General features: G+C 24.2%; 1 protein-coding gene across 2 annotated transcripts; it reads right to left on the bottom strand.

The window, feature by feature from the left end:
- Positions 1 to 4,392: 4,392 nt before the first annotated feature.
- LOC132922112 (ABC transporter G family member 23-like) lies at positions 4,393 to 21,272 on the bottom strand. 2 transcript variants are annotated; one of them, XM_060985452.1, is made up of 15 exons: positions 20,942 to 21,272; positions 16,662 to 16,794; positions 16,448 to 16,602; positions 13,827 to 13,934; positions 13,673 to 13,766; positions 10,885 to 11,019; positions 10,008 to 10,135; positions 9,704 to 9,929; positions 9,311 to 9,476; positions 9,107 to 9,219; positions 7,843 to 7,913; positions 6,215 to 6,303; positions 5,972 to 6,154; positions 4,969 to 5,055; positions 4,393 to 4,896 (listed from the first exon to the last, which is right to left on the bottom strand). In XM_060985452.1, exons 1-15 carry the CDS (start codon positions 21,049 to 21,051, stop codon positions 4,664 to 4,666), a joined length of 2,031 nt encoding a protein of 676 aa, XP_060841435.1. In that variant the 5' UTR covers positions 21,052 to 21,272; the 3' UTR covers positions 4,393 to 4,663. The 2 variants fall into 2 exon arrangements, with proteins under 2 accessions (XP_060841435.1, XP_060841436.1); XM_060985453.1 differs by lacking the exon at positions 20,942 to 21,272 and having other exon boundaries at positions 16,448 to 16,586.
- Positions 21,273 to 23,754: the final 2,482 nt, after the last annotated feature.

Below are 23,754 nucleotides of genomic sequence, written 5' to 3'. Positions count from 1 at the left end.
TAAAGACCATAATATTTCGTTATACGGATTATCGTCTTCGAGCTGTATTAGCTGCAGTGTTTGTGGTATGATGAAAAGCTTTAAATTAGGTAATAATTATTTTTTTTTTTTAATTATTAAAATAAATAATAAAAGTCGTTTAATGAAAAATTATTAATTTTCTTATAAAAATCCAATTACATCAAAACTACGTACAAGTTATTGTATATTATAAATATTTACCTATAAAATAATTAGGAAAATATGTTGTTGAATATTTTTAAAATTTAAAATCGAAATAAATACTTATAAAAAAAATGTTATCTATAAGGATTGTTGACATCTTAACTACTGCAAAAAGAATGAAAGCAAACCTTGTATTTAATTTTCATGATAAATCAAATTTATCAATACATGACGAAAAAAAATAAAATTCGTATTGTATGCGGAATGCAATTCAAACAGATGCCTTTAAGATAATGGCACGCAATTCAAATGCAGTAAAATTTCTGCAGTGATATTCGAGACGGATATATTATTATATTACTTATTATTTGTACTGTACTCGTACTGATCGTACTTCTCGTTTCTTTTTTTTTTTTAGGCACGATAACCGAGAATGGTTTGAAACGATAAATTTAAAATTTATCACATGCACTTCATGTAAAATTATTTAATTATTTGCATTATTATTAATCGTGGATGTAAATTCCAGTGAATATTAGACACCATATACTACTATCAACACCAACTGCACACATATTTTCACATAAATATCGGCTTTTTTTGATGCTTTGTATGATGTATTAAAATTTTAAATTGAAACCTAAACACGCATATTTTTTATTCAATAATTTAAAATTTAAATAACCTGGAATATATAGAAAATGTTTGAAAATTTGTTTTTTGAGATTTTTTACCGTCAGAATTTACTATCAACATTAAAACCGTAAAAATACACATCGTATACTTACTTATTTATATCTATTATAATATATATATATATCTGATAAACAAAAACTGAATAATAATTTACTTATTTTGTCATCAGTAAATTTAAGTACAAGATAATTATAAAAATCAATTAATATATATTTTATGAACATTTTATATTTTTTTTTTTATCAAACTTTACAGCATTATATAATATTTATCATTTAAATTTTATCAAAAATAAAACCAATAATGTAATACCCACCATGGCTACTAATAACGTTTTAATGTAATATTATTATAAAATGTACGTTTCGATACACCGTCCAATCGCATAGACATATTTTGAACTGAGTCGGATTAGTATACTACAGTTAATAAGAGGTTTAAATATAATAGCCTATGTTCATTAACATCGTTTCGATCATTTGGAATAACCGACATTATATTTTCATGAGAAACAAAGTTTTTACTGTTTAGTTAGAATTGAATTGCGTTTTTTTTTACAATATTAATAGAATTGTTAAACGATTTTATAGTATTACTAAATTATATTGTTTTTTTTTTTTTTTAGTATTTTATTTTGATGAATATTTCTATAAGCTTCGTATCCATTTTACTATACACAGTACGATTAAATCGATTTTTTAAATTAATATAATTATTATACTTGTAATAATAGAAATGCATAGAGAAAATAATAATTCATATTTTTTCTTCAAAATATGATGCAAGTTGAAGCTACGTAAGCGTATCATATGTATATTGTATATACACGCGTACTATAATACATATTATAATTTCTTTATAATAGTGATAATAGTTTCAGCGTATTATATTTTGTTATAGCAATAATAATGGCAGTAACAAGTCAAAGCAGACCTATATATTTATTTTTACGAAAGAATATTTTGCATTGACTTCGAAATTGTCTAATGCGCATACTTGAAATATAATATTATTTACTTCTTTTTATCGCAGATCGCGTGATATATGCGAACTTTTTTTTTCTTGAGAAACGTTCAATTCGATACATCGAGATGTAATACTTATCTAGTCGTTTGTGGATCCTTGCGTAAAATGTTTCCAACGGCTTTCATCCGCCCCACCGTGGCGTGTATGCCTTTGTATGCGATCACGACTGAAAGCCATCGGAAAGCGAATTAAAAGAAAAAAAAATGCCATGTTCCTTTATAGGTATAATATATATATTGTACCTGTGTGTGTGTATTTATACACATTTCGTAATATATTTTTTCTCCTTTCGAAAACAACGGAAGACGGATATCATTGCCAAGTTAACCATTAGGCCGTCCAGATATTTGTTATTTTTGTTTTCCCCTGGCCGTATCGCAAACAAGTATCCGAAAGCGATATAAACGCTTAGTTGTCAGTAAACCGAGCACGACACGCGACCTCCTATCTTGGCACGGCACACCGGTTGTTTCTCTGTCCCCGCCGACATTTATGGCTATAAAATCGTATAAAAGCGTTGTTCTTACAACTTTTTTTCCACACACACTCTCCTCGTCGTATCGTTTTTCTTAAGAGTTTGTATACTCCTACTTAGGGGGAAAGCCAAAAAAAAAAAAAACACACACACACAAAGAGAATAATACCAACGACGGTATTTTTATTGAAAAATAATATCGGATTGACGGTGGTAAGAGTGGGGAACAGTGGTTTGGATGTATAACAATAACACTATTTGGTCGATGCTCAAAAAATAAAACGAGAAAAAAATCTTCGGGTCGTCGTTTATTGCGTACGTCGACGCTTCAAAAACAATCAGTGATACGGAGTTTTATTTTCAGACGTATTTTGCACGCGAGACGAGATGACGATGAAGCCGCAACCACGGCGTATAATGATAATGCTATAATAATAATACACGATATTATTCTTGGGTATGTTCAGTTTTATTTTTTTCGTGAAATCAAGTACCTACAATGTGTGATTATTAAACAAACAAATAGTAATTATAATGATATTACTGAAAATAATAATGATAACGAAAATGCAACAAATTTATATCGTGGATCCAGTAGAAGAAAATAAGCGAGTGCAACAACTGTTGGCAATAATCACTAAAAACTAGATTATCACCAATTTTAAGTCCGTTGTCCAGTAAGATTAAACTTAATTTTATTCTCCGTAAATTAAATAAGAATGTCTAAAAATAACTATTGGGCAATATTTTATCGCTAACTAAGGAATAAATTAAATTCAGTACAATACAATAAACTAACATATTTAAAAAGAAAAATTATTATTTATATATATTAGTGATATCTATCCTGTATAATAATAATAAAATTTGACTATCTGTAAAACTAACACACAATATTGCATAGAGATTAGAGATAACTGTTCATTGTTAAATATTTTATTATCTTAGACAGGTCTAACGGCGTAATATATATATATAAATGTATTTCAAAGTTATTAAAATATACAGGCCATTTAAACTACAATTCAACCCTCTAGTTAGCATAACTACATAGCTATCAATATTTTAATAATATGACATATAATACAGTCCATCACAAGAGACAGTTTACAGTATTATATTGAAAGAGGCAGCTTAGTGTAACTAAGACACTTCAGCAGTCTATCGTGACACCCTGACACTATTCAAAGTTCTGATATCGATCGTAAGACCACTTGCATATATTTTTAAAAACATTGTAAAATTTTATATTTTATAATTATTATTACCAGAAGTTAATTAATTAATAGAACTATATTTTAATAAAATATCAAATTTTTGTATTTTGCATTTTTCGGACTGAAAAATAAACGACTGGTTGACAAACAACAGAAATTATTAGTGATGAGAATGATCTGATCAAAAAATATTAACAACTTTAAAATGTGTACGTCCTCCATCGATTAAATGATTTTGTGTTATGTTTCCATTGCTAACTGTTAATTATAAATCCTCATTGTCTATTCAAAATCAATTGAGTCTTGTTAAGATGTTTTTTAGTTGAAATATTTCTTTTTTAAAGGTATTTTTAAAGTACTTGTTTTCAAATAATTTTTTGTAAGATTTAAAAAAATTATCATCAGAAATCAAACAAAGAGACAATAATTATTGATTATTGAAAAAATAAATAGAAAAGTAAATAATCACTTAATCGTTAAACTTATTATACGTAATAGGTATCTATAGTGCACCTCGTAATTAAGTAAATAATCGTAATGTGTGTGTTAAATTTGAATTAACTTATTAATAAATATAATTATATTACTACTACTATAGTAATTTATTTTACAATTAGTAATACAATTAAGTTGATTTTATTACTAGAAAGAAAATAACATAGGTAGGTATGATTTATGTATAGATATTATCAGGGATATTTGGTTTTTTTATAGTTGGAATCGAGAAAGACGATGATATCTATACATGTCAAGGCAGTAGCATTTTTAATAAAAATACCTTTAAATGCTGTTGGGAAAAAATAACTAAACATGTTGGCGTACATGATACGTGTATTATCAATACAAATAATAAAAAAAAAAAATATTTTAACAGCTGATTAAAACACACACACCGAATATTGTCTTGTTTTCTAACACAATCGTCTCGGCTATCTCATGGAAACTTAACGAATTAATATAACACGTATCGTTCTATTCATTTTTGAAATAATTTGTTATTATCTAACAACTTAATGAAAAAAGTAACTTAATGATAAATACCTTAAGAATAAATATAATACATATTTTCCGAAGTCTGAAGCTCTTATTTGTGAATAACCCACATGTTTTTTTTAACTTTACTTAAACCAATTAAAACTAATAATAATAATATGGCATGAACAAATGTCGCTGAGGTACCCTTTATGACCGATGGATGATCTAACGTCCAACCTTTCAATGTTATGTCGTTCATCGTTTTCCCGGCTAATCGCATAGGCAGTAACTCAGATACTGTTCTCAATAAGCGTGACTGTCCATCAATTGGCCACACTCCGCCTATGTACACAGTAGAAATAATATTATTTACATTTTTATTATTTCAAAACGGCAACGAGATTGATTTTTTACCCGATAATAGCATCTGGGATAGAGCCCATCCATTCATAATGTGAACACCACCAGCTTTAGTTGGTGTTATTCCAGCGGCAAGTAAACCTATATATATGTGACCACAAAAATAAATAAATAAAAATTACTTGTTTGTATCATTTTTTTTTTATGAAATTATCACGATATCAATATAAGAGTATAATTTAAAACTATAAGGTACGCTTTATGATATACATAGTGCATTATACATTAAAATATAAATTGTATTTGAAAGAGATAAGTAACATGTCGGTTTTAGTTGTTCAGCTACCTTATTTCAGTAATCAAGTAAAAGTATTCTAAAATAAAAACGTAGATCGCTACTTGATATTTTCTCTAATGTAAGGAAAATATATTAAATAATAGATTTTTTTGAAATTATGATTAAATAAAAATGGTCGGTCAGGTCAATGAGGTGACAATGGTAAGGTAATTATATTATGCACCAGTTACTACTTAAAAACACATACGTATATGTTAATATGATTTTAAACACATTTAAAAAATAGTTTTAATAAATTAGAATAATATATGTTGTTTAGATAAGAACGAATTGTTATCACAAGGGCATTTATTTTATCTGCCACTTGTATTTTTTGATTTTTAATACTTTACCAAATTATGCCTACTGTAAATATTTTTTCAAAAATTTAATATTATAATTTAAATATTCGTAATAAATGCATACAAAAAAAAAAAATATGTTTAATTAAAATTAAATTATTTTGATTTAATTTTATGTTAATAGGTTTTTAAAAATATTTTTATTTAGTTATAAATAGTTTAACGTTGTTGATATGATTAGTACTTGAAAGAAAAATGTAAAATGCTAATATGTCGTTTTAGTAATTGCGATTGGAATATAGTATTACAGTATTGTCATGTGACATATTATATATATTTCATTGACGTGAATAATAATTAAAAGTGTTTAAAACAAAATATCATAAATAAATACATATTTATTTTACATCATACGCACCAAATAAAAATCCTATCCATGACATAATTATTATCAACGCAGCATACATGAAAAGACCACTGGTTAATTGAATGGGATTCGAAAAAATTACGTATGCGATAATAACAGCGGTAACTGAATGAGCCAAAATTAAAAAATTCGAAATACAAAACATTGAAATAAGCAATTCCAATATTGTAACGCCTGAAACAAAATTCATTTGAAAACAAAACTATTTTTGATGTTCAAATGTTATTAAATTACCTGCAAACATCGATCGACTTAGGATTCCATCCATTCTTTCTGAAAGCATAATGCTCACTGAATAAATACTACTGAAATAAAATGCTCCCCTAAAAGGAAAAAAAAAATAAATTGGTATGTATACATATTATTATAACATAAATTGTGCATAAATCTATTTATATCTTTAACTATTTTTGGAATTTAAAAATGGAACTTATATTAAGTAGTTGTATTATTGTAATCTTAAGTTAATTTAAAATCAGAAATTTGCATTCATCTAATACATCAGTATACTATAGATAGTGTAAATAATTTAATTTTAAAAGCTTGATATTGTTTATTTAAACTAAGTATTTGTCTATTAAATATGAACCAAAATTATTAAAAATACATATAACTATTGAGCCCGATTATTCTTAGCTATCCATTTAAATATGCTTTCAGTTCACATAAAAATTGTGGATTTTCTGTTGTTTTTTTCAATTTTCTTAAAAAGTATGGGGTAATTTAAAAACACCACCTTTTAAAGAGGTGCGTGTCACTTTTTTGTAAAATCTAAACGTGTTTTTTATTTCAACTTTTAAAATTAAAGAAATAATTATGGATTATATATATTATATTATGTTGATTAACTCGTAATTTATTTGAATGTTGATAAATCATAAGTTTCATGTAACATACATGTACATAATATGAATACATCTTATTATAAGAATGTCATGTTTGACAGTTATGTCGATGCACTACAAAATTACTCAATCGATTTAAATGAAATTATGATCAATATGTGTGATTTGGTCTATATCATAAGATAAGATAATTTTTTTCTCTATTAATAACCTCAATTTTTTCTTATTATAAATTAAATGTTTATTACTGTGTGATTGTTTTTATTAATCGATTATTTTTAATGAATGATACATAATCAATTAATCGAATAATCGAATAAATCTATTATCCGAATAATCGAAGTATTCAAATATAATCTATATTATCCGAAATCTGAATAATCGAATTTCTAAGTTTTTTTAATCGGTTATTAATTATTACTAAAACAAAAAATAAACTATCTTAAATATAAAAATAGTTGTTTAATTTCGGTATAGACTTAACAACTAATGGATCAATTTCAATAAAATTTAGGTCCTACATTTATTGAGAGTTGAAATTTTGAGATACAGACGCCCAGGGCTTAGGGGGTGTTAAAACTTAAAAAACAAATACTAATCTTAACAATGTTGGATATATATTAGCATTTAAGCATTTTTTGAATAAATCCAAAGTTTCTTGCGTCTACATAAAAAATATGCCAGCATTCCAGCAAATTAAGAAGTGGAAAATCATAAATTATTGTGTTTGTATTATTTATTGAAATTTGCTACTAAGACTTCGTGCAACGAAGTGAACGGGCTATAGCTAATATATGTATATATTATGATTTAATCAAAGAAATATTTTAACATTTAAACAATTTTATATTGTCAAAAAATATTCATACTATAACAAATAAATACTGACTTTTAATGTATATTTTGAGTGGTTAAAAATGTATGTGAATATTATAAATATAAATTTATAATTTTTTATACTTAAATTCAGTTGTATTAAAAGTTATAAATTGAATTAATAATAATAGTTATAGTCACATTGCTAGAAAAATTGCTGCTGTACTGTGACCGTGAACTTTCACTTCTTTTCCGTATAATGGATTGAATTCCTAAAAAAAAAATTATAATCAATTATATACACATTTTGGCAAATACGTATAAAAACGAAATAGTAATAAAACCATAAATTCGTAATGATTCTTCGACATAAAACTAAGATAATATTATCATTATTTTTTATGAAATAAAATAATTATGGGTTATTATGATGCACGCAGCATACTCACTCAAAATATATATTTGAATTTATAATTTTAGATTCTTAATCTTACTAAAATTAACTTTATAAACAAAATTGCCCGTAATTATAACATTAATATATATTTTATATTTTTGTTAAAAGGTGTGCTCCAAAAGTTGCATAATTATTTTTTGAAATTATTAATCATAGTATTTACGAAATTGACTCAAAACCATTCTTTGTTTACAATTATTAATTACGAGTATCATGATACATTGACAACTTAAATGATCATGTATATTAAAAAAAAAAAATCTAATGAGTATCCAGACTGCATGTAAGTATATATTATTTTGTCTAATGGTTACTGACTAATTTACAACGGCAGTAAGTTATTAATATAATAATGAGAAGTTATGAACTAAAATTACAAATATCAATAATTTTCATCTGCTGACATCGTCGAATAACAATAAAACATTAATACAATAATATCAACCGATATTGGTATGATTTATATAATGTATTAGGTACTATAATTAGACGATTTAACCGCTTGGATCGCGTCGGTCACACACCACTTTTCGTGTCCCCGACTATAAATGATACGACGAATAAGAAAATGATGGTTTTTGTTTTTGTTTATTTTTTTTTTTGGTCGGAATGGAGAGTAGAGCCGGTTTTGTTCATGTCGATACGATAACGTTACCGTGTCACAAAAATCAAAATGACCCCATGACACCCATATAAGTACATAATACTTCATATAAATATGTTGATATGAATAATTTTATTTTCATATTATTGTCTTTTATTATATTAATACAATAATAAATTAAATATAAATGATCTTTTTTCATTGTATTTTAAAACGATTTTTTTTTTCTTTTTAACTGAGTAAAACATATTGTTATTAATATTACTTTAGAATATCAATGTTTGTACATTGAGTTTTAATAATTATCAATAAACAATGTGGCTATTGTGGCCGCAAATTAAGCATCATACATCATGTTTAATTGTATAAATATATTTTAAATTCTAAATTAATGGTGGACTTACCATGGGTAATCCAGCGGTTTTTGGATTATTAGAGCAACTAATTAAAGTATCATGTATTAGAGAACGCATTGCATTTGTTACATCCAATATTATTTGATTTTTAAATAATATATCTAAAATTACAAATTATACATACTAACAACAATAAAATAAACTATAATCCAAAATAAATGTATTAAAATTGTATATATTATAAGTACATACTATGTTTGGCAAAATGCATATACGACAGCGATTGCTCATGATATTCATTAGGAGTGTCAATAAATGTGGTTAAGTCTTGTGTAAAGTTCTTAGGAAAATGTATAAATGCTAAAAAATGTTTATCGTTCACAAAAATTTCACCAGCATGACGGTCTTTCACTTCAACCTAAATAATTGTATAATAAATATTAAGATTTGACACCTTAAAATGCCTGCCCAGCTATTTAGTGAAATAGTGAGGCTAAATATGTTTCAAATGAAACACAGTTATGAGTTATGCCCATAACCTTAAGTCTAAAAAATAACCTGTTGATTTAAACGCTGGGAAATCATTGGCTTATTTTAAAAGTTACAGCAAATATCTAACACTTAAATGTTTTGTTTTTTACTTACTAATACATAATCGAGTGAAGTAAGATATTGTATAGCAACGCAACTCATTAATTGAGTTGTACTGTTATTAAAAATGCATTCATTGAAATTGGACATTTTTTTGCAATCATTTAAACCAATTTCATCATTTTGAATTGCTATTTCCATTCTTTTAAAAATTACTCCAACGCTCGAACAAAAAATGCATGTTTGTATGATGGGAAGAATCATTATGGTAAACAATAACCTAGAAAATAATAATATTAAATATACATATGTACTGTAGTATGCATTTCAAATTAAATTATACTTAAATTATGTTTACCAGTAATCACGACATAATACATGAACATTCTTTTTCAGCAAAGCTTTAATTCTTATGAAATCTATTGTTTTACTATTTTTAATTAAATTTTTTGATTGATGCGGGTTTTTAACAGCTTTAGGAAGAATCTAAACAATACAAAGTAACACAGCTATTTTTGAAACAATTTGATTTTTATTAAATGTTAAAAAAAAAAAAATTAAATTCCATACAAGTAGAAAAATAGGAACTTTAATATTTATTAGATTATTGTTAAACTAATAGGTAAGTAGAGTCTTCAAATATTATAATATATAAACGACAATAAATAATATTGTATTCACTTAACAATATATTTTATATTATATATTCTGCTATTCGATTTAGGCAATTTTGATTTGTACATACTGCTCGTAGAAACCAAAAAGTATAAAAACCTTAAGTACATAGAACTTTTTTTTAAATATATGTGTTTTCCGTAGGATACTCCCCCTAATATCATTAATCTGCTTATTTATTTAACGTTACAACTATTGGTTTTATGTCCATTGTAGCTAGTTATTTTTTTCATAGTTCAATAAAAATATTGAACATATAATATTTGAATTTGTCAAAAACTTTATTTTACATTAAAGAATTTATCCGATTTTTTTTTGATAACGTTATTCAAAATTAGAAAAAAATTAATATAGTTGGAAAATTTTAATGTAATCGATTTAAAAAATATAATTTAAATGATCGACAAATCCAAATTAGTTATCAAAAATCTTTTCTAAAAGACATATAACTCTTTAAAAACGGACAATCTGTATACTATGCTTATTCAAAAAATAGTATTTTCACAAAATACATAAAATTGATAAATTATAAAAAAATAATTAATATTTATATCAAATACTTTTGGTGCTTCATTTGAATCTTGATAAGAGCATAGTTTTAAAAAAGCCGATTCCAATGAATCTGCTTCATATTTAAACATAATTTCTTGAGGCGATCCTTCATCTACTAGCACTCCATTTCTCATTAAACCAATCTATAACAGTAATTAAAAATAAATAATAAAAATGAGGTTTTTAAAAATCATTTAATACATTTATATAAGTAAGTAGTGTTTGTAAAATTGTTTTTTTATAATTTGATTCAGTTTTCATCACTCAAATATTACTATAGCCTATTTAATATTAAGTATTCAACTCAGTCATTATTTGTTTGGTTGGTTGATAATGACATTATTCTGTTATTTTAAGCTATAATTTATTAGTTATTATCCTAACCTATTATAGTGCTATTTTTATTAAATGTTTAACTGTAATCCATTGTAAGTTATGATTTAGCTGATAAATTGTGTTATACGATTTAATCTAGTAAGTATTTTTTTCAAATATGACTAAATAACTAATACTTAATGCTAATACTACCTAAATAAGAGTTATTTTTTTTATTATATGTTCTATAGTTAAATATTATTTTATATTATATGATATAATCTCAACTACAAATTGCAATTTTATAGTTACTAATGAGTATATTATAATTATTTTAAAACCCTATCGACCATGGTTAGATTTGTGTTTTTTTAACTATTGCACTACTTTATTATTATGTTGAATAACTGAACGTAAATCCGTATTGTGTAGATTCAAAAATAAAAAGATGCCCTATGTGTTGTCATAATTTTACAAACATGCAACATGACAATTTTTCATGCAACACAACTAATTTGTTGTTGTTAGTATTAATATTAGAATGATCTGAGAATAATCTGTGTTTGTAGTTGGTTATTTTGATTCTAAAGTAAGTTATAAATAATATGTAAAATATAACAATATAAAAATGTTCATCGGTCTCTCAAAAATGAAAATATAGTGATAAACCAATGTACAAATACGTTATATTTTTTAATTTTCTATTGAATACTATGTCATTTCAAGTATTTATATTTAATAATACTATTACACTTACACACAAAATTTTCAGGTTCATGTTTTATTCAAAATTAAAGGTATAAAATGATTTTATGTTATAAAATATTAAAATTAAGTAAAAACGTCAATGGTGCGTTACGAACAAAATTGTCCACTCCACATTAGTTGCTTACATGGTTTTAATATGGGCAATAGTTCGTTTTGAACTAAAAAAAAAAAAAATAATACGTTTTGGATGAAATTTACTGTGTAAAATATAATACGTTATAATACCGATTTTTCTCATGGAATAGAATAATAGATGATTAAAGTTTAATTCTGATGAAGCCAATTGACTTTCCGCATTTTTTTTCAATAAGAATCGATGCATATCTTGATTTTGTATATTTTTGCAATAGTACTTTTTGGAATGTCACCCCTCATATTAGTTCTGCTTAATTAAAATTTACAATATCATACGTTTGTTAAACTTGATAATCAGGATTCGGATTTGAAGCCTTTTTTTTTAATAATAATAATAGAAAAATAATTTTTGTATAAAAATGTGTTTCATTTAATTTCTAAGACGATGAATGTATTTTTTTTGTTGCCTTTTTTACATATAAATGCCTTTTGATTTTTTTGTCTTTTGTATATACCTTGTGTATTATTATCGAAAAATGTAGACATTGTGAATAATATACAAATTAAACTTGAAGAATATAGCGACGAAGTGGCTAAATTGATTTTGGATAAATTCAACAAAGTTATATTGAAAAACAAAGGATGGGAAAATATCAACCAAATATCAATTGAAGAAAAACCAAGCGATGGCGATTTAATAAGTAGTAATATTAATTTAGATAATTATTTATATAAAAGATACGCCCCGATAACTTCGGTGGACGTGGAAATATCATTTTCCATGCACAAAAATATTTTGAGTCCAAACCGTCGTTTTACTTAAGACAACTTATCAAAGTACATGGCAATAAATTTTTTTTTTTTTATACCAACTAGTTAGTAGGTAATTTTGTAGTTTATTTTATAATTGCTTTTTATATAAATAAAATGCCTTTTTTTACATTTTAAATGCTTTTTTTATTGATTATATTGCCTTCAAAGCCGAACCCTATTGATAATACATCACAAAGATACACTGGTGTACTTTTATTTTAAACAAATCATTATATTATTATCTAATTAAATATACACATATATTTTGTTTTAACTGTGGAATGATTTGTTAGAGTCTTAACTATTAAGTATTAGGTAAATTGTAACTATCTTAAAATGTTTATATTAGATTATTGTTATAATAAAACCCATTTTAACAGGAAACATTGTAGTATAAACCAAACGTACGTTTCTGATATTTTGGTGTTTAGACGTTTTGTTCTATACCAAGTCTGATCTAATATATCTTATACTTTAAAATGTTTACTTCCTCATGATGCCCTATCTTAACACCAGTAATTCTACTTATATAATTTATTTTTTTTCTTATAGTTATGTCTCTATCCAATTTTTTTTTTATTATATAAATATTATATACTCATGATGTAAATAATTTGTAAATAATTATGCTTCATCAATTGTAAAACAGCTAAAATGTTAATTAATAATTATCAATAAGTTGGATGACTCTGTCAGGAACACTTTATAATAAACAAAAAAAAAAATAAATAAATAACTTTAAAATTAAATACATAATATAAGACATATTATTTGAACCTTCACAAGTATTTAAATATAAAACAGTAACTAAATATACGGACTTACACAATTAGCTAAATTGGCTTCTTCAATATAATGAGTAGTTATTATAATTGTTTTCTGATGTTTTTCAACCATCGTTGTAAGCCCATTCCAAATTCTAGAATATATTTTAAATTATTAATATTAAATTTAACTTATTTGCCATTCAATGAATTACTCTTGTCTTAATAAAGGATCAATTCCAACTGTAGGTTCATCCAGTATAATAAGCTTAGGATTATGCAGTAAGCAAACACCAAGAGATACTCGTCTACTTTGGCCACCACTAGAAAGAATGAATAAATTAAACAAATTACATTATATTATCTCATCTTATTAGAATAATGATATGATATTATAGGAAATTAAAACCATTTTGGATAAATCAAAATAACTTTTTAAAATTTTAAAATATTCCAATTTAGAAAATGCATTTATTATTGGGTAAACATTTATAAGCAGAACATGTGTGACTATAGTATTTTGTGCAAACGAATAAAAACACGTTACCGTAATGAATGCAAGTTGTTAACGACTAATCTTAGAAACTACTTGAGCAATTTAAATACAATTTATATCAATAGATTTCTTAACATTCAAAGGGTGTTTTGATTTTTTTTTTCAACCACTATTATACTTCTATAGGGTGGCTTACACATGAATTTCATTTTGACTCTTGATTATTTATTTTGTTTATATGATAGAAACCAGAGATTAAAGATTATTTTAAAGATATTTTTATTAAAATTTTTAAAAATATGATTTATTTTTAAATTTTTTTCATACAGAATATTTAACTTGTTTCCTACAAATAGTGGTTATATGTATGTACCTATATACATAAAAAAAAAAACAATAACTCAAGTACTGACTGATTTACAACTTGTTTTTTTTAGATATAACTTACTATTTCTATAACTTACTGCAATGCACTTATTAATGCGTTTTAAAAAATCACAAAAAGTAATTTACAAAATAGGTGTTTCGTCATAGTTTGTTTTTGATTCCTGCAGTTATTTATATTTTTAAATGAAGTGGGTAAATCAGCTTAACACAGTCATATTAAACTCGCATATTGTAAAAATAACTAACTTAAGTAAGTATATATATATAATGACGTGCATGTGGTTTATGGCTGGGGGGGGTTATTCTTTTGTGCGACTCGGAGTGCGTTACCGTGACGTCATGAACGAAACCGGCTTTACTCTCCTCCTAAAAAAAAAAAAAACATCCGAGTACGGATAACCCCTCAGACAGTAGTCTTAACACATAACATATTGTATCAATGTATCTGAATGCAGTTACACGTTAGGTTATTATTTTTATAGTATGCAAATCATCACTCAAGGTTCAACGTACAATATTATGATGTTGTTTTAATATTACAACTATACCCCTCAGTTTTGTACCTGAGAACCTTTATAATAATAATAATAAATCCATTAAAACTTAAATATTAAGATTTAATATTTACTGCAATGATTAAGTATGGTTCTAAATTAAAATTCTTAATAAATTCGAATTTCTATTTTACAGTCTTCTTTATAAGGAAAAAAAATCATACGGAAAAATACGCAGTATGTACCTACGTGCCTATAATATTATGACATTTTAATAATATCAATAAAACCATAAAATAAGTTTTAAGTATGTTGCGTCTATACAGTATACACAATAAAATTCACAAAAATTACTTTTTTTAAAAACAAACATAAACAATGTTGTAAATAACATTATAATAATCATAAGTACCTATGGATATTCCACGGAATGGACCCTGTATCATTCTATGATACCAATAATAGCTTAAATTTATAATATAGAACATTGCAATAAATATGATAAGATAGGTAACGATTTTTGATATCCCAATACTGCAACATACGATTGTCATACAGTATTATGACATAATATTATGGTAGGTAACTAAAACTGTAGTAGCTAGTAGTTTTTGTTGTTTGTTTTTTTATTCAATACTTTTATTTTTTTATACAATTAATTTTTTAAGTTACTTGTTGTTAATTAAAACTATTTTGTTAAATTGTCGATGCTTTTTAATACGCGGGCATGTAGATACTTAGGCAAAACTAATAGTAAAACTATTAAGATATTTACATAATTTGATGCGACTTACTGCTTATACAATAATCTTTATTATTAATCAGGTTTTTAATATTTATTCAGAATTCAGATTATTTTCAAACAAAATCGAGTATTTAACATAAATGTGTTATATTTGACCTTGATTTGACCATTCAAATTGTCATTTTTTTTTCAACAAAGAATATACGTAACTGATAGAACTGGACGCTAATGTCAATTAGTGAATGTCCAAAAAAAGCGCCGTAAATGATTTATATGATTATATAATTGGAAATATTTAAATAATAAGTTATTTAAATAACATATAATATTATTGAGTTATCGAGATTAAATATAATTTTTTTTATATTATATTACTATTGTGGGGTTGTAGGGCTTATGATTTCATGGCTAACTCAATTTTTTTTTTATCCTACTGTATTAAAAATACTGAAACCACCTGTACATAAGAATGTTCATACCAATTAAAACAAAAACTAATTTAATATTTATTTAAACTTTAAATAGTTAATTCTCTAATTACACTTGATCAGATAGTATTAAACTCTAACTCTAACAAAATACAAATAGCATAGTAGTATAACTGATATTATATGTTCATGCTGAATATTATAAACATATTTTAAACAATGTAATGATAAGTGATACGCCAATATTATGATATTAAAGGCGTTCCAAATATGGAGTATATCGTACCTTATATCTTTTATTAAACTATTCAAATTCGGTAACTGTAGGAATGTGTTAAGCTCATCTATTTTGATATCGATGTTCTTTTTATCCATGCTGTAAAGTGTACCATAATATTCAAAGGTTTCTTTAATGGACAGTGTGCCTTCCAAACATAAATTCTTCAAAATCACAAGTTTTAAAAATCAATAAAAATGAATGCTTAAAATTCTATATTTACTTGAGGCATATATCCAACGTCTTTTAAATTTACTGCTTTTAAGTTAATAGATCCTGAATCCAATTTCATTATTCCTATTAAGCATTGAAGAAGTGTCGATTTACCACAACCACTCGGTCCCAAAAGGCCATAGCTGTAAAAAAAAATATATTTATAATATATAATACATTAAAAGTAATAATTTTATAACTATTTCATTTAAACACTAAAAATTGTGAAAGTAGGTGTAGGTAACCATTCTGATGTTCAGTACTTCGTCATTAAGTAAATCACAGTAGCGTATAATGCATAATGATTGATTCAATGATAAGACATTGCGTACGAAAAACGATACTGATCGAATGCAGTCTTTCAGTTTATATTACTAAGTTAATGTTATGATATTCGTATATTTATGTTCCTATCAAAACTATTATTTATTTGCTATTAGTAATGTTAGTGTTTATTTTTTTTTCAAAAACATTGGATGTATTATATTCAGTTATTATAATACTATATATTATTATTATTAACCTTGATTCAATACTGACTTTCTGTGTAATGATATGAATAGGTACGTAGTATAATTATAGACAATAGCATAAAATCATTCACATTTTGTAAATGCCATTGTATATTATACAAAATAAAATATTGTACTCAGAAGATTTAAGTACCAGCAAAAAATATTTTTGAAATATACCAAAATAATAAAATCATTATTCGTTGTTTAGATATCTGCCTGTTCAACATTATGTTTTCACATTTTATATTTTTTGGTTTTAGGATAAATGATGTGGGCATTACGAAAAATTTTCAAAAACAAGTAATAATTAAACAAATTGAACAGTATTATATTTTTAACCACAAAATAATTTATATGATTTTGACTAAGTAAAAAAAAAAAATTAAACTTCAAATGCTCATAAAAAAAAATTGTGACTTTATATTTTTATATTTTTAATATTTTTAAATAGTTATAGTAATAATTATGTTTATAACTTTTTAACGAATATATTTTATCAATATTTATATAAAAAAATAATAAAATGAAAAAATCTAAATGTTAAATGCCTATATCTAAATATAATTTAAAGATATTCGATATTCGAAATATTTTGAAAATTGTACCATTTGTAGACAATAATAGAAAAAATGTCCTGTAAATTTACTGGACTAGGACTTATTTTTTTTTAATAAAAATTTCCATTTGTCTTTTTTTTCCTCAATTATTTAGATATATACTGAGATTATTAATTTTGATCTTCGAAGAACTTGAATTAGATTTTACTCACAAAAAAATAAAAATAAATGCTTTACTCGGGAATCCAAACCTACTTATTGTATTTTATATACCTACAAAGGCAAGGTGTCTGAAATATTTTTCAGAATTTCAATTAACACTGACGGTTAATCTATAGTTGAATGGTATGTATATTACCATTGTTATTATAGAAAGATTAAAAATCATTTAATGTAAACAATTCAAAATCTCGAGGTTACTTCAAGTTTCATCTCAAATACTAATAATTAATATAAAATTCCAAATGTAATAATATGTTCAAGGACAACTGTGTCCGAAGAAATAAGTACGCCGAGATCCTCCTCTTGCTTTTATCGTAAATAAAAATTATTTTATTAAATATCTATAAAAAAGATAATAATATTTCATTCATATTACTATTGGCACTACTTGGCATTGTGTAGATAGCGTGGGAGATCTTTTTCTGGTTGACGGAAGATACAACTTCGAAACATGGTAGGGATATTATTTTTAATTTTGTTCTCTTTCTGTTCATAATACTACACTTAATACTCACATTTAAAATACAAAAATGTAATTTAACATACATGAATTATTGTATAAAAACTCGTAATTGGTTTTTTATTCAATTTTAATCATTTTATTCTTATATTATATTTACAGATTTTTATCAACTATAATTACCAAACAGATTTATAATAAATAACTAAAAACAAATTTAGTTAATAATAACAGTTAAACTATTGATAAGAAGGTGTGCTTCAGCAAAAGTGTAACTTATTGAGGGAAATTATGGAGATTATTATAATTCGTTCAATAACACACTATAATTTTGTAATATTAAGTAGCTACCTGGTATTAAATGCTATCTTAGTTGCACTTGAGTATGAAATAATGAGTTGAATGTCTAAGGCGAAATAGTTTTATATTAATTGTATATACTGAAATTTTGCAATAAATAGGTAGTTATAATATTATAAATATTCATGTAAAAATTTGCATGTGTTAATATATTCATCGATAGAAACAGTTTAGTTTTTAAACAATATTATTTTCTATTTAAACCATCTAATAGAAAATAAAAAAAAAATACCCTTTGATACAACTATTAAATTAAAACATTTTTAGTCAAAAGACGAGTTTTTATTTGTTAGTTAATAATTTTACTAACAATATTTGTATGTCGTAATAATAATTACACAATTAATATTTACATATAAGTTGTACGTTTAATATAGTAACGATGTAATATTTGAGTAACAATTCCATCATTGCAAAATCTATTTTTCTAAGCTTAAAATAAATGTACTAGACATATAAAGCATTTTTTCTTCAAACAAATATTATAGGTACCTAATTGATTCGCTATAGGTATTCAACTATGGATTCATTAGAACCAAATAATTACTATAGTTGTTTATCAGCGTTTACACTTTTTTTTAAACATCATTCTAGTGTACCTATCAAGCCAAAAATGCGAAGAATAAAATACTCGTCAAGAGTTAGTAAGGGGTGAATACTTTAATTTTACTGACATTAATCGATAGGGTATTTTATTTTGTGCACTAGTATTTTAACATATTAGTTTTGAATAAAGTTGTTTTTGTTTTTGTTTTTGGTTTAATTCAAAACGAATAACCACAGATACTTTAAATATTTACCATATGTTTAAATCAAAATTGTATATATATTTCAAAATATTTTGTTCCTTATTGACTATTTATGAGTTTAAGAAATTTTCGATTTAAAAAAAATGTATTTTCAATTATTATTCGCTTGGTAAAAATATATTTCAAACAACATTTTAAATCATTATTAATAATAATAATAATAAAAAATTGGCAAATTGGTATAGCTCAGGCTCTACTATACATTAGGTGATGAACGAGTCACTTTTATGGGTGTGTTAAATTTGATTTCAACGATGTATCACTGTACACGAAAAATAGCTGTGATCATAGATGGTTTGACAGTCTATATTACAAACTATATTTCATGATAATTTGTTTTTTGATATACATACATAGTTATTAAAGTAATTTATTTTACTTTTAATAATACAGTAAGATGATATAATTTTTTCCAAAAATATTGGATTTATTATATTATTTGTATTTAATTCTTATAATGATATTTATATATTATATATTATATCAACTCATATAACTCAAAAGAGAATAACATCATTTTGAAAATACCATAAAACAGTACAAGAAGAAGAAGATGATATCTTAAAATACATCAAAAATTGTATTGCATATACTAAAATTAATTATAATTTTAAATACATAAAAGTATAATTTTCCACGAATAATTATTTTAAACTATAACAAAATAATCAACATTATTATTTATCGTTTACATAAGTAATTTCGTCTTGATTTGAACTTAAATATCTATAAGAAGCATTTTTCTTTATATATTTTTTTAGATTTTATAGTTTCAGTATAAACTACTGAATGAGAAATCGTGTATTCAATTTTCAAAATTCAGATATTAAGAAAAAAGTTTTTATGTATTTCTAACTATAAAAAAGTTAAATATATTGACAAAAATCTTGAAAAAAATTTATGCTATATATTTTTAATATTTAAGATTCACATAACATTTTTAATCGATGAATGAATGTCAGAATATTTTGTAAGTAAATAACATCTATATTATATAAACATTTAATCACAATTTCAAGTATTAAAGGTTATATGTTTTTGAGTTACACCAAAAAAAAATCAGTCATTTTTTTCAAAAATTTAATTTGAGTTAAAATCTCTGATTTTTCGTTTTTTCCGGCTATATATTGACCCCTCTAGTACTAACTAGATCCGTAATAGAATATGTATTTTTGAAAATCGAAGTATTTTTACTGCTCCAAAAAGTGTTTACACGCATATACACAAAAATAGAAACATTGTAAAATCAATACATTTATCGTTTTGCTCAGAATCTAAAAGAATAATACTCAAACATAGATATAATTATACATCTAATATATGAGTTAAAACTAATTCAATAATTATTATTCAAAATAACTACTTACATAGAACCTGACGACACATTCATATTCAAACCATTAAATACATTATGTCTTCCATAACTCTTAAATGCATTTATCACTCTTACATCGTATTGGATTTCTTCGTCAGTCATATTTTATTTTGTTGTTCTTCAGATTATATTTAATTTTTTAAACGTTTACAAATAATAATAAGCAAGATAATGTAAGCCAATATATTCGCAATAATTTTTTAAAAAAGCGAAAAAATTCAAACGCAAATTCTCGGATATTGATAACTTATATTGGCCACAGACTGTTTGTAAATAAACTATACTTCAAACATTGGTGGTTCTTGTAAGAATCTGCTTTGCCGATAATTTGTGGAGAACGTAAAAAGTGGAATCTTTGCGTCTGGAAGATACAGTATCTTGGTGTCCTTGAATAATGGTAGTTACTATATCAACAACCAAGAATTTTTCTTCTGCAGCTGTTACATTTAATCTTATCAAAAAAAAAAAAAAAAAAAAATGTGTTTAAACTATAAACATAGTTGTTTGTACTGCTTTAACATCGACATTTAAAAACTATAAAAATGTTTATATAATCGAATAATATAAAACAACGAAATAATAATAATATTATTTTCTTAATTAATAGCTAACTTTAATGCTATATAAGTAAAATTAATAAATATGTATATTTTAAATTTTTGTATATACATCATTGTTTCTTACCACAGTAAGTAAAATAATTAACCCCGTGTTCTCGGAATTATTGTACAATTTTTTTTACGCAATTATCAATATTTTTGCAAAATTTATTAAAATTATTTTCAAGCATTTTACTTTCAAAATTTTGATATCCATAAACATTGAGTATTAGGTATTAAACCATAATTTTATTATTCACAATAATGAGAGTTCTCCATTCCAGCTCACTTAGAATAGAAAAGCTTATTAGTTTAATATTAAATGTTTCTGCATCAAAATTCAAATTATCTAAAACAATATTATAAAAATGTATTTATTTAAATTATTATTTTTGAAATTTTTAAATATCATCTCTTCTTATAGACCATATTTTAAATAAGTACTTTATTTTTTTGTACATTTAAGGAGTATTCTGTAATGATACAAACATTTTTTCTAATAAAAACTATCCTTTTTTACAATAAACTATTAATCAGATCATTTTTATTTTATTTTGATAGTTTTAAATATTTAAACATCATGTACTATCAAGGATAATAATCTTTACTAATGATTTTACACTAATTTTAAAATAGGTATGTATAATATTGAGTCTAATGTATATTATACAAGGAACATTTTTGGATGTAAAAAAAAAATACAATGTAATAATACTTTACTATAGATATTATATATTATGCCGGTGGGAATATTTTTACTAATGTATAAAAAAATATCACTCAAAAATATAAACGTCTGAAGTATAGTCACAATATATCCGAACTACAAGTTATGGATACTAATTTACAAAATTCGCAGACCCACGCAATACATATTTGACGTAATGATAAATATCAATGCAATTGCAAGGTGATTTAAGCAATAAAATAATATAGATTAGCTTAATAAAAATAAAAAAAAGCTTATTTAAATCGTAAACCTAAATAAAATACAATTTTATAAAAAATAACTTAATAAAAATCAACTGTTTAATCAAAAATTACTAAATGATTTTAAAAATCTGTACATTCAGAAATTGAGTAAGTAGTAAATTTAATTTGTAGAATATAACTTAGCCTTGGGATTTTATGGGTGCGTCCTAAAATTTGAAAACAAGTACATATATATATATTCGAATTATTCACAATACAATAATAATTAAAAGGCAAGTTAAATTTACAATAATTAATTGAATATGTTATAATGAAAACAATAATACAAGTAACCTTGCATGTATAGTTATATCTAAAACTATAAATTCAAATAAGCTTAAGAATATATTATCCATTAGTGAAAAATTGATTCACGTGTTATCGTATATATTATAACGTAAATTCATAAATGCATACATAATAATATTAGGTATGGTACATTGCTGCTATGCAAAAATTATTTTTAAACAAATATATTTTGATAATTTTATTTTTAAGTTATAATTATAATGATGGAATTTGGCAATTCTCCATATCAGATATAAGACATTCATATACAATGCCCCGTGAGGATTTACGCATTGCGATACCTCTTGAAATAATGGATATATCATAATTCTGTTTTTTTTTTTTTTTTATTAAGTTCACAGAGACAAGAACTAAAATATTTCATGTTTTAATTTATTTTAATGTTTTGGTAAAAAAGTTAAAAAATATATTTTTTTATTTAATTATTTTCAAATAGATTAAAAATAGCCATTTTGTAGAGTTAGTTTTTCTGAAAATATTGACGTTTCAACATTTTAATTTCATTTATCTCATGATTTTAAAAAAACTGTGAATTATTTAATACGATAGTATTAATATATTATTTATAAACATGTGGCCCACGCGCTCGTACGGACGTCTAACGCTTGCACTGTGGCTCGCAATGTTCAAAAAAAAATATTAAATATCAAAAGATAAATTAAATTAAAATTTTGAAAAGTCAATATTTTCAAAAAAACGAACTCTACAAAATAGATATCTTTAATTTTTTTTTAAATACTTATTATTTTTACCAAAATAATTAAATTAAATAAAACACGAAATATTTGTAGTTATTATGAATCTTATTAAAAAAACAGAATTATGATATCTCTATTATATTAGAAAATATCGCAATGGGTAAATCCTTACGGGACACTCTGTATAACAACACAAAATATATACATACAATATGTTCTCAAAAAAT

The sequence above is a fragment of the Rhopalosiphum padi genome, chromosome 2 (assembly GCF_020882245.1).
Source record: "Rhopalosiphum padi isolate XX-2018 chromosome 2, ASM2088224v1, whole genome shotgun sequence".
Lineage (NCBI taxonomy): Eukaryota > Metazoa > Arthropoda > Insecta > Hemiptera > Aphididae > Rhopalosiphum > Rhopalosiphum padi.
Note: the sequence above shows the minus strand (reverse complement) of the source record. Positions and strands in the feature narration are given on the sequence as shown.